General features: G+C 42.3%; 2 protein-coding genes across 7 annotated transcripts in view; one reads left to right on the top strand and one right to left on the bottom strand.

Moving 5' to 3' along the window:
- Positions 1–14597, top strand: part of GPA33 (glycoprotein A33) — a 51569-nt gene that overhangs the window by 18757 nt on the left and 18215 nt on the right. For 2 of the 4 annotated variants that reach the window (XM_086884149.1, XM_086884147.1), the window contains exon 1: positions 13688–13789. The gene's annotated coding sequence lies outside the window, so the exon portion shown is untranslated. Of the gene's footprint in view, positions 1–4768; positions 4896–9944; positions 10007–13687; positions 13790–14597 lie in introns of those variants that run through there. The other 2 variants (XM_086884150.1, XM_086884151.1) reach the window with 2 other exon arrangements.
- The window catches only part of STYXL2 (serine/threonine/tyrosine interacting like 2), a 34894-nt gene continuing 21931 nt past the window's right edge, over positions 1635–14597 (bottom strand). For all 3 annotated transcript variants that reach the window (XM_023944943.2, XM_086884090.1, XM_086884089.1), the window contains 4 exons: positions 13921–14015; positions 12847–13078; positions 11890–12107; positions 1635–9948 (listed from right to left, as the gene is read on the bottom strand). In XM_023944943.2, coding sequence (XP_023800711.2) covers positions 7118–9948; positions 11890–12107; positions 12847–13078; positions 13921–14015 — 3376 coding nt within the window. In that variant the 3' untranslated portion in view covers positions 1635–7117. The remainder of the gene's footprint in view (positions 9949–11889; positions 12108–12846; positions 13079–13920; positions 14016–14597) is intronic.

Raw genomic sequence — 14597 nt, 5'->3', positions numbered from 1 at the left:
CTGTCAGCTTCTGCTTGCTCACATACCAGTCTCATGTGGGCTTTTATCCATCCTATTTGTGGTGTCTGTTCAGCAACTGAGGTTGCACCCTTTTGAGGGCCTCCTGTTTTTCATAAGTGGAATCTCCTCTGACCCTTTGCCTCTAGGCAATGCTTTTGATCCAATTCACAGACTGAGGAGCACATGCCTTGAAATTATTGAGGGAGGGAAGTTTAAGTTGAAGAACTGTGGTTTTCTTTTAGTTTTGAATGTAGTTAGGCCTGTGGTCATTTTATGCACTTTGGGAATGAACCTCCATAGGTTATGGCAGCTACTGGGATATTTCTATGAGCAAAATGTACAAAGCTCCCCATTAATTGGCAGTTTCATAAAGGGTATTGCAGTTTCATAAAGCTCTCCTCTCAAACAAGGAGAAAGAAATGTTCTGCCCAACTAATGGATGACTTCTGACTGGATCTGAGTTCAGCATGGAGTCATTGCAAAGATCAAATTGCTGGGATGGTCCATGAAGACAGAGCAGTCATACTATGGTTACTGCCAGCTGGAGTTTACTGCATCTTTCTTTAATATGGTGCCCTGCAATAATCAAATGGAGAGATCACAAATAGGCAAACCTTTAAAATTAGGCAAGAGGTACCCTGAAGCTGTAAAAAGTTGTACAGCTGTAAAAAGTTGCAGAAAGTTCTTGCCACCATTGTTATTTTCTTATATCGCTCATAAATCCGAAAATACTCTTAAGACGCTAAGCTGCAGGTTGAGATGTTGGCAGTTGGGTGATGCTATAAAAATTACAGTTCCTTTAAATTTTTCTGTCTTCTAATTAGTATCAATCACCTAAGTCTTGTTTCACTTTTATGCCCACACACATGCCCTCCTGACTGGAGTCATCCTTCCTGTCATGGTTACTTGTGCAGAGTCCTTGGTAAGTTTGAATCAGGTTTCAAGATTTATTGATCTGGCCTTGTCCATTCTGTGGTGTGTTCTTTGATTTAATTTAATGACCATAAAGCATTCAGGCATGTTGGCATGAAGGGTGCACTGGAAAGAAATAAGTGATTGATTGATTGATTGATTGTTTGATTATGTAGAGACATTGTTCTTTCCATAGTTAACAACGAAGCTAGTTTTCTATTACACACATTTGTGTCTTCCTGGGTACACATGTCTTAAGTTAATCAGTCTACCTGCAGATATGAATCAGATGTGGAAGCAGTTATGCTCTTGTATAAGAATTAAAATTGTCTGTTTTAAAGATACATGCAAATAAAAATGAAATGCAATCCAGAGGGGAAGGTTCAAAGCACAAGCAGGATGTCCCTTCTTCTGCTCTCTAAGACAGTTTTCACATCACCACACTTGGATAGTCCTGGGAAGAACTGAATTCATATTGTTGCCTGCTTTTATAAGTCACAAATAATGTTTTCCCTTTATATCTGTGTGTGTTTTTGTGTGTGTGTGCACCCTGTGGCAGAGGAACAGCGGTCACAGGAAAACACCAATGAATGGTTTTAAGAGGAGGTTAGAGAGAAACAACATGAAATCAGCTCCTGAATATGTTGAAATGTACCAAAGAACAAAAGGCAGCCTAAGAAAAAAAAAAAAAAACAGCAAACCAGAAAACAACAAAACCAACCACAATGACAGGGTGTTCATTCAAGCAGATTATGCTGGTATTGGCAATACACAACCTAAATACATGCACTTTGAACCTTTCTCAATTTATTACATGAAGTACAGGGTGACAAATATTATTGGCATTTAAATTATTACTTCTGGCCAAATAAGTTAGAACCTTGCTGAAATGACTGGGGCAATTCACAGACCATTTAGACCTATGCTCTCACCTCTCTAGAGAACAGTTTATTTGTTACACATTCTTCCCATTCTGGAAGTTTTCTCCACAATTAGAACAGCCAGAGATTTGACCCACTTTCATTTTTCTACATGACAAGTGAAATTCCAGAGAATAGGTAGGTAGCTCTCAAAGAGATTTTGCTGGATTACGTGAGTATGCTGCGTCTGTTTCCAAGCCCTAGACTATATTAATCACATGCTTTCAGTACCTTTGTTGCTTTGTCTATAAATTTAGGCAGGTCATGGATATTGTGTTTTCACATTATAATGTCTGTATTGAATGTATTCCAGCTACACCCTTTAAGGAAAGGCAGGCAATGCAACATAACCTCCCCAAATAAAACTTTTTGTCTCATAATTCACCTAGTCTCCACCACAGCTAATGCGTAAGCATTTCTCAAGGAGCTGTAAAGGAAGGAAATGGTGCTAAACTCCTTTTAAAATTATCCAGTCTAAGCTAGTGCTGCATGCAGTAAATCACATTGTCCTGAAATTCCTAGATGGGGGAAATGGGCCATGGCCCCACAGCTATCAGTATTACAATGCAAAACTCAGCTCTTACAGTAGGAATAACATGTATTTCTGGTACATTTCCATTTCCTTCAGACTTGTACCACATTGAATTCCCAATCCAGCACCAATGTCATTTTATTCATCAGTGTCCCACTAATGTCTCTCACTCTTTCCATTTCTCCTAGTTGCCTTCAGATTTCTCACAGACCTGTAACTTCTTCAAATCTCCTTTCTTCCCACAGATGTTGCCTCCTAACCTTTTCCCAAACTTTGATACATCTAAACATATTAATATTTTGCATTAGCTTCTTTGGCTTACATTCATATCTTCCTGTCTCTGACCACTGTAGGTCCCTTTCTTAATTTGCCTATTGTCTTCAGATCTCTTTTTGAACACGTATCTCCTAGCTCTCTGACTTTCATCACTTTCTTATTTCTTACTTCAAGCAGACCAATATCAAATGGGTTTCTCTCTCATCTATCCCTCCTTAACTTCTTTGCTTCCCACATCCTATGTGCTTCTACCTCGTTCAAAGGACATTAAGGAAACAGTAGTAGAAATGGGAGGACAACTGTGGGAAAATCCAGGACTTAATGCGACAGACAGACTGAGAACTAAGATGGCAGATGAAATTCAAGGCTCATAAAGGTAAAGAATTACAAATAAGAAAACTTAAAATATAAAATTATGATCTCAGAGCTGACCACTGCCATTCAACAAGATTTTCTGTATATAATAAACAGTTCTAAGAAAACATCACTCTGGTGCTCGGCAACAGCCAAAAAAATATGCAGACTGTTAGGAGTCAATAGGGAAGGAACAGAAAAGAGGGGATAAAAGATCAATATGCCATAGGATAAACCCCTGCCACATCTGCACCCTGGATACTGTGTGAGGATTTGGTCCCTCATCTCAAACATGACAAAGCAGAGCTAGAAAGGGTTCAGAGAAGAATGGCCAGGATAATGAAGAGCCCCTATATGAGGAATAAGTAACTCAGGCGGAAAACCAGAACTAAAGATGGGACAGAATGACAGAAGCGGGGGTAAAATCTCATGGGACATGTAGATACTAAACAGACATTCTTCATTGGCATTGAAGGCTAGTGGGCAGAAGGTTCAGAACAGGCAGAAAGAAGATGGCTTAGTATTTTGTGTACAGTAACTTGTGGGACTTCTTGCTACAAGAGATCACAGAGGCTAGCGGATACGAGGCTATAGTGGTTATAACTCAAAAATTACTAGGCACTTCCATAGAAGGAAAATCTATTAAGGGCTATTAAATACAAAAATATCAGACCTGGCTTAGGAAGTCCTTGAGTTGCAAATGATTAGAAGCTGGAAGATCATGCTGGGGAAATAACACTTTTATCACTGTATATATTCTTCCCTAGGTATTCGCTGCTGTTCTCTATCAGAGACAGGATATTGAGCCAGATGGACCTTTGGTCTGACCCCATACAGCCTTTCTTATGTTCTTGTGTTTATATTCTTAACTGACCGTATGGATGCTCCTTGCACTTTCACCTTCCACTATACAATGCCAAAAAACCCCCTCCTGCATATAGCAGCAAACTGAGAGGGAGAAAAAATAACAGTCCCAGCACATCTTTGCTGAAAAATCCTTCTTAGATAAATTTGGGTACTTATTTACTCTTTTAATCTACTGTCAGACTGGTGTCATTGCTGAAAAACCATTCACTCTGCAGCTCTGGTCACCTGAAACAATCTGTGCAGACCTCTCCCCTTTCAGCAATTCCTTATCTCCTTCTAAATTCTCATCTTAAAACCTGACTTTCTAGCCTGCCTTCAACCTCTCCATTTCTGTCTCTCCTGGTTATTGGTCTTATGACTGAATGCTTTAATATTTTCACCATGCAAGGTCTTTATGTCACTGTTTCATGTAATTTATACCTGTGAGCTGGAGCCTTTCCCATCTTGCTTTCAAGCACTGGCCATATACTGCATGGAGTCCAAAATGATCCCCACCCCCTTATTGCTTTGGGGGTTTGGCTTTATTAACAAGGATATAAGCAATAAGAAAATAAAGTTCAGCTATTTCTAAGGCTTCTCCCTCATGGCTGCTCAGCCAGCATCTTAGATGGCCTTTCCACAGCAAACCATTTTTATCTCTCTTTTACACAAGTGAACTAATAAGCCACCTACCTCAATGAGTCAGCAGAACCCACTTAACCCTTTCTCACAAGGGTCAAAACTCGCTATCAGGATGGTCTGGCTCAGACTTGTTACAGAACCATATTCTGCCCCTCGGTCTTGAATAATTTATTTGTGCAGCAGACCTAGATTAGTGTTTAAATCAAAATGCTGCCCAAACAAAGGCTGTGCTGTACAGTGCAAAATGAAACCAATTACTACATCATCTACTGCTCGTCTTTTACAGCGCGAGATGCCCCCTACAGTACTGCAGAGGACAGGCTTGTCTGCTGGGAACATCCAGGCACGGAGAAGGAGAGGGATTTTTCAGAGGGAATCAGCCTTTGATAAAAAAGTAAATTCAGTGCCAGAAGGTATTGCACACTTCCACTTTGATCCATCAAAACTTAAGACCTTTTCTAGGATGAAATTAAAGCAAGCTCCAAATATGTCTATGCAGAGCTGTTTTCTGTGCAGCAACCTTACCAGGGATGAAGGAAAGAGGAAAATGCCTATCCTAACACACACTGCAGAAATTCAATATAAATTCTCAGAATGTGACTCAAAGCCTGGAATTTCTCTACTTTAAGAAATAACAACTCACAGAAATATGCAGAAACAAGGGATGCATTGTATTATATATTATTTTATAGTAGAAGAGCATTATAAACCTTAGAGCATCTCTGCATGCCTGAAACATTAACACGAACATGTTCCTTATGTATTTCAGAAACGTAATCTGAGTTTACTAAAAAACCCAAAACCCCAAAACAACCCACACAAGTAATTTTTCTACCTTTGTTACTGGTTAATCACCTGATTGTGAGACTCCATTCACCTGACAATAAGTAGCTATCATTTACCCCAGTCCTGGCTGTCAGAAAGAATCATCTTTATCTTCAGAGAAGCAGGGATAATGTCTGATCAGTGAGTTATAGTTGAGAGAAATGATTCTAAGTTTAGGAAAATTGCCAGCTGCATTTTGTTATCAGTAACCATTATTTAGATAGCATTGCTGATGTGTATAGCACCATACAGACAGGGACAAAGAGCAGGCCCTTGCCCTGTGGAGCTTGCTGACTGTATTACACAATTAAAATAGGGAAAGGTACTAGCATAATGGTAATGGTGAGCTCTAAGCATCACAGTGGGAGGGAGAAGAGATTACAAGAAAAAGACAAACTTCCTGTGGGAGAGTGCTTCTGCATCATCCCTCCATTGTCGTTTTAGATTCAGCTCTGCCAGAGGGCTTTGTTGGTTCAAAATACAGTCTGTACAGAAGAGGGAAACTGATAATTCCAGAGTCAAAGTCAGTAAAAATCGGCCTATGTGCTTATAAGAGAGAGGTGGAGGGTGTTGACGGGTGAGGGTTGGGTGCTGTGGTGTGGAAAGACACACAAGTGATGCTGTGGCAAGGTGGTGGGTTGTGTCACACAAGCTCACAAGGCTCTGCAAGGCATGGAAAGACCCGAGACTCTTAACATGGAGTTACCATGGAGGCTGGGCTTCTTCCTCTGTAGCTCAGGATACAAAGAACACTTTAACTGTAAGGAGCCATTTGAACCTACCACTGCTTCCTAAAAACAAGCTTCCAGGTGCCACCTTCACAGACACACAATTTCTCCTTAGGTGCATGATGCCTTACACCCATGGTCTAATCAAGCAATTTTATTATGAGGTCATTTTGTGCATTGCTCTTTTCTTTCAAGGCGATCATGTTGAAAATTAATCTGACTATAACACAAAAGCACCAACTTAGCTGAGCTGCATACATAAACCAAAGTGAAGTCAATACTCAGAAACCTAGCCTGCACTAACACTAATCCTAGCTATCTCTTTAACTACATCAAAAAATGATTTTTGGATGGCTGTTAATATTACTGCATTTTTCCTTTGTTGACCTGAAGTTATTAGCAGGAACCAACCATACTGGAGCAGAGATTACTCCATCTAATAGAAAACAATGAATACATTCATTACTGCATTGAACTTGTAAACAGGAGGCATCTTCTTTTTTCTAGTATTCCACTCCTGCTGCTTAGTAAAGTAAAACAGAACATATGTTCCCCTGAACTGTCTTATTTCTCTAGACATTTTTAAGGCTGGTGCAGAAAACGGAGCCTACCTGGTAATATCTTCTCAGTCATATAAAGTAAAACTGATTAAGAGAAAAACATTCTTTAAGTTCCTGGAAAAGGCTTTTGGCTTCTTCCATTTATGATCAAAAAGATCCTAGAAAAAACATGTCCAGTCTTTAACAACACTAGGAAATTGAAATAACCAAAGTGGGATGTGATTGGTCTTTTGACTTGAGGTGTCACCGTTACCTGCTTTTGCTGCTGAAACATTGTCTGGCTCCTAATGGCTTCTAACATTGTGTTTCTACCTACATTGATCATTTAATACCAGCATCTTCTTTCTGACAAGCCACAAACACTTGCAGAACTTGACCTCTTCCCTTCATCGCTTTTGATTAAGAAGAGAACTATCTGCAGGAAATGCCCTACAAACCACAAAGGATTATCAAAAATATAATGATGAGTGAGTGATTCAGGGACTCTGTGGCTCTGCTTGTGTTCCTGTAGTCTGATCTTGGTCACTCTTCCCTTCTCCGCTGGAGCTTTGCTGTAGTTTCTTCTAGTCGGCTTCTCCAAGCAGCAATAATGGCATCATCATCCATTTCTTCCTCTTCTTTACGCATGCTTCGCCTGTACTGAGAGACCTGCCGAGATGCAAACCTTTCTTCACTTTGCTCCACTTTTGCCTCCTTCTTTCCATCCTCTTCAGACTTTGAAAAGCTCTGGGTGAACTTTCTTTTTGCTCCACATTCTGACACATCTGACCTGGCCTCCTCTTCACATGCCTCCACATGATGAGCTCTAACTCGGCTCTGTGTAGATTGTTCCGGGGCTTCAGAGTCAAAGGGTGGTTCAGGTGACCGGCTGAAAACATGCAGCTCTGGGCTGTTTCCTCTGGAACTTGTCTCACTGACCCTGGACCTTGTGAACTTGTACATCTTTTTGTCCTCTTTTGCAGAAGCAGAGGAAAATCTTGACATGGTTCTCAGTGAATCTCCCGTTGACTCGTAGGAAGAACAGCTATCTAGCTCTTTTCTTTGGGATCTGCAGAATCTGTAACTGGATGTCTCAGAATCCATCTGTCTAACTTTGGATGATCTGCTATATTTCTCTCTAGCTTTCTCAGTCTGATCATAATATGACGGTGGTTCTCTTTCTGCTTTCAGGCCATTGAGCCACTTGGTAATATCAGTATCTATCTCTGACTTCGGTGCACCTGAGGTTGCAGGTTGACTGGACAGATCAAAGTCTGCATCAGTTCTGTCAAAGTCTGCTTGCAAGGGACGCCTGCAGCTGTTTGTTGTACTCTCTCTGTCATCTTCTGTTTCATTTTCCTCTGCTTTGGTCACCTTTTTTTTAAATAAAGTGCTGCGTTTATTGTCGCTGATCACCTTTTCAATTTGATAGTCTGACATTTTTTCTCTCATTTCCATTTGCATCTCCTTCTCCTTCCTCCTGAGTTTCTTTAGGTCAACATCATCAGCAAAGAGGCTGTACAGTGGTTTGCTTGTCTGGGTTGTCTTCATGTTTGAAGTAGTCCCTTCTGTCCTTGCACTCACAGAGGTGTTGCAAGACAGCACAGACTGAGACTCAGCCCTGCGCAGGTCCTGCTGGTGGAGCTGAGAGGCAGCGAGGGATGAGCCACTCTGAGCACTGAGAAGAGAAACTTTGTCATCATCTGCACGCCTGCCAAGGTCTCCTGACAGCGAGGCCATGGCGGACGATGGACGGGACAGCATCAGGATCTCATTTTGCTTTTGGGCAATGGTTTCACTGACCACGTTAGCGATCCAGTTCTGAATGCTTGCCATGGATATTGTGTCACCTGGGCCAACTGGGAGGTTGGGAAGGGGTATATTTGGCATCTGCAGCTGCACTGGTCCTGTACAACTCCTGGCCTGTGACAAAGATGAATGATTTGTCTGCATGCTCAGGGCAGAAGCTGCATCGTCAGCACCACTTGCAGAAGGCGCTGAAGACCAGAAAGCTGACAGGGGAATACTCCCACTCATTGTACTCTCTGTCTCCCAGCTGCACATGGACTGGCTTTCTTCTAAAATTTTCTTTGAACGTTCAAGGAGCTCTACACGCCTCTGCTTCTTTTTAGCTGAAGCAGAATCCTCAGTTTTGGCAAATTCCACAAATTCCTCCTTGCTGCTTTCACTGCCCACCTTCTTCTGCCGCTTCATTTTCCAAGCCTGGTACGCAGTCAGATCAATATCTGACAAACTCTTCCCTTCTGTTTCCTCCTGACCTGCCTGGCTGCCATCTTCTGATGGAGATGGTGCAGATGATGGTTCTAAATCCTTCTTGTGAAAGCCAAACTGGATCCTCTTGACCTTCCACCTTTCTAGAGGAGTCAACTTGTCCTTGTTCTTTTGGCAGAAATTGTAGAAGGAGCTACAGGAGGAGTCTGAAAACACACTCTCTTCATCCACATCCCTCTCCTTTCTTCCTGTTTCTGGGGATTGTCTCTCCCCACAAGTTTTATTCCTAGAATGATACCTCTGAGCAGCTTCTTTCTCAATCTCCAGAAGCCTCTCATTCCACATGTCCCAGGTGCTCTCAGAAGACATAGAGCCTGTGCGGCTCCTCCTCATCCTGCTGAAGCTACTGGCTTCCAGCTGTTTTTTTAGGGTTCGGATCTCAAAACTGCTCACACTCTCAACATCACTGAACTCGCCTGATGGGTAAGGTCTTCCTCCCATGCTGCATTCACCATCCTCCTCCCTGGCTGCACCTGCCATCTGGTATTTCTCATTCCTGCGCTGCCAGTCATGGATCCTCCGTTCCACATCCTCATCAGATTGTTCCTCTTCCTGATCCAGATGCTTTGAAGATGTTCCTTCATGGTGAGCTCCTGCTTCCTTTGCAGATAGGCCTTGTTTCCTCCTCCATTCCTCATACAATTGTTCCTCTTCCTCCTCAGTGATCAGGGTGGAATGTTTGGAAACCCAACTAGTTTTTTCCACTGATGAAGAGCTCATAAAACTACCCAAAAAGCTGCTGGTATCCTCTTCTTCTACTGTGATGGAGTGGGCTTTGGCTCCCTTGATGCTCCCTGAGTCCCCAGCTCCAGACAGCCGTGAAGAAGTCCCTGGGTAGGCAAGAGGACTTTGGCTCGGAGTTATGTCCTCATCTCCAGAACGCTCCAGCTCTCGCTCCTCCAACAGCTGCTCATTGAGCTCCCGCAGCTGCTTCAGGAAGCCGTCGTTGGGGTAGATGGCACGTTTCTTCCTCAGGGTCATCAGAGCCTCCAGAACAGTCATGTGGTGGTAGATCATCAGGTAGGCAGCCACCAGCACAGCTGAGCGGCTGATCCCCATCTCACTGCTGACAAGGATTCTGCCTACAGATGGTGAATAAGAAAGGAATCAGCTATTTCCAGCAACAGACAGGATGTTCTGGTATGTAGCACAAAAGCATTCTCTGAATAGTGTTAAAAACTACACAGATTATATGTTTCAGTGACTGAAACCAATATTAAATATTTGCTAGCTTTACATTAATAAAAATCTGGATATATTCAAATAAAAAACACATTCGTTTCAAAAACTGTGGGCAGGCATATTTCCAAATAATCTAAACAGTATTTGTATTTTTGTCTACACACTTCACTTGCTCAAATAGCCAAAAAGTTTATAAGAGGTATTAGAAAGGCAAGTGAGACATTCTTGACTTGCTGGCTGACATAGGGCCAGACATTTAAGCTTTCCGTGCTTTTTTCTCAATATGTAAAAAGTGAGATATTAGCATTAGCCTTCAGGAAGGTACTGGGAGGATAAGCAAGTAAGTTATTTTTCTCTAAGGGACATTACAGGACTTGAACAACGATTTTATATTAATTTAATTGTATTTTTGCCAGACTCTCAATCAGTTTTGCAAGGTACCCCCAAACAATTACACTGAACACTTGCTGGAGGCCAAAGTCCTATTATATCTTACAAGAGCAGAACCAAGCAACTATCAGAAAAGAGCTAATTTTGATTTGGAAAAACTGATCCAGCTGCTTCAAACTACTGGGACCCACTGTCCTGCACCAGTAACTGTATGAGCAAGAATCAAAACCGAGGATCTGCTTTATTTTATAGCATTTACTATCTCTTGCAGAAAACCTAGCTTTGGCACAGACAAATTGTTTGGGGTTTAAGTCACTTGTGTGGCAAATTATAGCTAAAGAAAAGCTTGTAAATAGGAAGAGAGTGTAAATGCTAGCTTGCAAACAACTGAAATTAGTGTTTCTAAATGTATGATAAACTCCAGTTTAATCAATCTGTTTGCACTGAAACTTAATGAAGCCAATTTAAGCACCACCTTTCTGACTGCTGCTATGTTACCACAAGAGGTTTACCTAATGAACCTCTTCCTACAATCCTGAAATCTCTTTTACACCTTTCTTAGCTTTAAAAGTCTTGGTTGCCTTCCAAGTGTTTAACTAGCCAGCAAAGCCAATCTAACATCTCACCAAGAGGGGGAGATCTCCCTCCTTTCATTTCTTCCAAGGCTCCTCTGCCTTGGTGCATCCTCCTAGTGTTGTTGAGCTATTAAAACTGGCTCAACGTTCCTTGTATATGAACAAAACTTCACACTTTTCTTACTGTCACTACTGCTAGGAGGCAATCTGTTGCTTCTTTACAGAAATTAGATTAATTGACAATTTATATGAAGAATATCAGTGATACCACAGATCCCGGTGTTTCTTTCAATACTGAACTGCAAAAAGGTATTTCTAACTGTCCACCAAATTTGCAACAAAATGGTCAGTGTGCACAGAATAACAGTTGCCATGGAATTGAAGTCCAGCAAATCTGACAGCAGCTTGGATGTAGACAGCCATAGGTTCAACTCAGCCACTTGGATTGTTCTAGTAAATCAGCCTGGTTTCTTGCATCACGGCAAGACTGAAATGTGCAGGGTACAGGAATATATCTATCTCTCTCTATATATAGTATTATAGGGTATCAATATTTTTTAAAAATGTATTAGAGCAGGGATTCTACTCTTTACTATAGTCAGGTTCTTTCAAAGCAGCTGCAGGAGCTGACTTGCAGCCACTTTGAACCTGAAGCCATGGGGCCGTGAGCTGCCTCCCCTTTACCAGTTTGCTCCCTCCTGTTTCCAGTGAGACCGGGCAGAAACGGGCAGGAGCTGTTCACTGTAGCTGCATGCAGAGGGCAAAGGCTCTGCCTTCTACCCCATTACAAATGTGGCATATCAGCTGTTTATCAGAGTAAGGTTTCTCCCTGTTAATTCCCAAGCACAACCTGGAACCACTTCAATCTTCTCTTACCTCTGTAAGTCAGCAGGGCTTCGTCAAGGAACTCTGCAGCTGGGCGGAAGTGTTTGGAGATATCCATATCTGGAAAATCATCCACTTCAATGCCCATGTACTGGATATTGAGACCATTGTAGAAGCTTGGACCTGTGTAGACACCTGTTCCATGAGCTGCATTCAGGACATGGGTGATGCCCAGTCTCTTCAAACGGCTTTTGTTCACTGCAACGCTTCTGCAGAAAAGGGAAAAAAACACGTTAGATATCAGTGCTCCTATTTTAGGTTGGAAAAAAGCTGTATGCTACAAGGTCTACATAACTCCCAGTCCATGTTCTTTCAGCATGAGGCACCACTCAGACCTTAATGTCCTTTGAGAGTTCTACAGGTATTTCTTTCCAATACTCACTGGGAAAAGAAAATAAGTCTGCCTTCATCTGCAGAGCCATGTGCTCTGTTTCCACTCCAGCTTGATTTGAAACTCATACTGCCATCCTAGGTTCAGGTCATGTACTTACTTATCAATTTTTATCACTCCATAATTGATGCTTCACTGTATATGTCCTTCTAATTCTGTCTGGTCACTTACACAGGTATCTCAGACAGCTGAACTATGGTACAGGAGACCTAATCATGTTTACTTGACATTTGCTTTAACATTACCTTTTAAACTCCCTTTTACATAACAAAGATTTTAGTTCAAATTTTAGGGCCAACTTCCAATCAGAGTGGTGGAATTTGGGCTTATTTATCTTTTCCTCTCTTAAAGTGTTGAAGCATCTAAGCTGATTCTATTCCAGAAGTATTTACTTTCCAGTGCATAGAGATTTCTGTGAGCACAGTCTGAAAAACACTTTAGGGCTCTCTAGGGATGGAAGGTATTAGATGCATGTAATACATGTTATGCCTTCAATGGTTCCATTTGACCCTTTACTGGGAATCTTGTGCAGCTTGATGACAAAAGCCGACACTCACTTTTCTGCTATGAAGACATTAGGCCAGACTTCATCCACAGCGTCCCTGGGGGTCTCCAGCCTGTCCTTCACAAGTGCCCTCTGCAAGTCCATCACACACGGCGTGTTAAACAAGCTGGTGTCATCAATCTTTTCCTTAACTCGGTTGTACAGGTCTTCCACCATCAGCTGCTGCGCAGACTCCAACATCCTGGGACACACCGAGTCTACCCTGACGTCCTTGGTCTTCAGCTCTGGAATAAACTGACATTGTAATTAAAAGTACACAAAAACAATGCAAATGTAGGAGCTATCATTACTTGTGCCTGAGACAAGCCTTGTGGCTTTTTTTCCCTAGAAACATCACCCTGTTCTGTCTGCAATGTGGGCAGGTACCTGCTCACCTAGAAGTGCCTCAGGGTAATTAGCAATGAGAAGAGCACATTGCACTGTCCTCTTGGTCCCACTCTGGCCCAAGGCCTGGGAGTTAAGGGCACCCTTACTCCAGGCCCAGAAGAACGCAGCTTCTACGCCTTCCTGAAGGGGGGAAGTGGAGAGGAAGCTGCTGAGCTCTTCTCCCTGGTATCCAGTGATCAGACATGTGGGAATGCTTCAAAGCTGAGCTGGAGAGATTCAGACTGGCTATTGAGAAGCACTTTTTCTCTGAGAGGGTGGTCAAACACTGGAACAGGCTTCCTAGGGAGATGGTTAATGCCCCATCCCTGACAGTGTTTAAGAGGTTTTGGATAGTGCCTTAATAATATGATTTAACTTTTGGTCAGCTCTGATAGTTGGACTTAGATGATCATGTATGTCCTTTAAACTGATTTTGTTCTGCTCTGTTCCATTCTACTCTAATTTAGCTTGATGCAGCAAGCAGCCAGCACTCAAACTTTTACCCCTGCAGTACACAATTCTGCCACAGATTCATTGGACAACTTCAAAGGAAGTCACCAAACCTTTCTGTAAGTTATTTCCTTCTCTGCTTCAGATAGAGTTTTCGCATAAGGGCTTTTTTATCATTTAGGATCTGTAGATAAGAAAAGCAAAACAACTGCAACTTGCATGCAACTTGTAACTTAGATAGTTCTCTTACCTTCACTGATGATTTGTTTGGCAGCCACAGCAGATGACAGATGGATTGGCTCCATGTAGATGCTCTCTGTATCAGTGTCTGATATCACTGAACACCTGCCAACCAACCACACTGCCCGTTAGGCAAATGCCCTCCACTGGGGTCCCATCCCCAGGACTTTAGCCCTCTTCACCCATTCCAGAGAGGAACAGCAGGGAACTGGAGCAGGGAGGATTCTGTGATTGTAGAAGGGAAGTTGCAGCTCTTCTCCCACATCTCATGCCCACCCCAATCTCTAGCATGTCACTACAGGCTTCAAAGATGCCTTGGCATCCAGTGTTTGCAGGATGTAGACAGGTCCCATGGGGAGAAGCTGCAGTGGGCTCGGAGTGCAATCAAAATTGCCTGGTGGAGGAAGTTATGGGTAGTTTATGGATAGAGAAAGTCAGTGTCTGGTTTGGGACCAGGATGGGGATGGATCACAAGAAATAGTCTCACAATTAACTCTCACACAGACAGACAGACATAAACATGGTCCTAACTCGAATTTATTAAATAATTCAAAACAGATTGCACTAGAAAACTGTTGGGTTTTCTTTCTGCCGGTTAATTGCCAGCAAGCATTCTCTGAGTTACCACAAGCTGCAGTGCAAGCATTAAGACTGAAGCCTGTGAATCTCTCCCTCAGTACTTTGTAC

Source organism: Cyanistes caeruleus, chromosome 3 (genome assembly GCF_971803275.1).
Source record: "Cyanistes caeruleus chromosome 3, bCyaCae1.hap1.1, whole genome shotgun sequence".
NCBI classification, from domain to species: Eukaryota; Metazoa; Chordata; class Aves; order Passeriformes; family Paridae; genus Cyanistes; species Cyanistes caeruleus.
The sequence above is the reverse complement of the archived record's forward strand: the minus strand, read 5'-3'. Positions and strand labels throughout refer to the sequence as shown.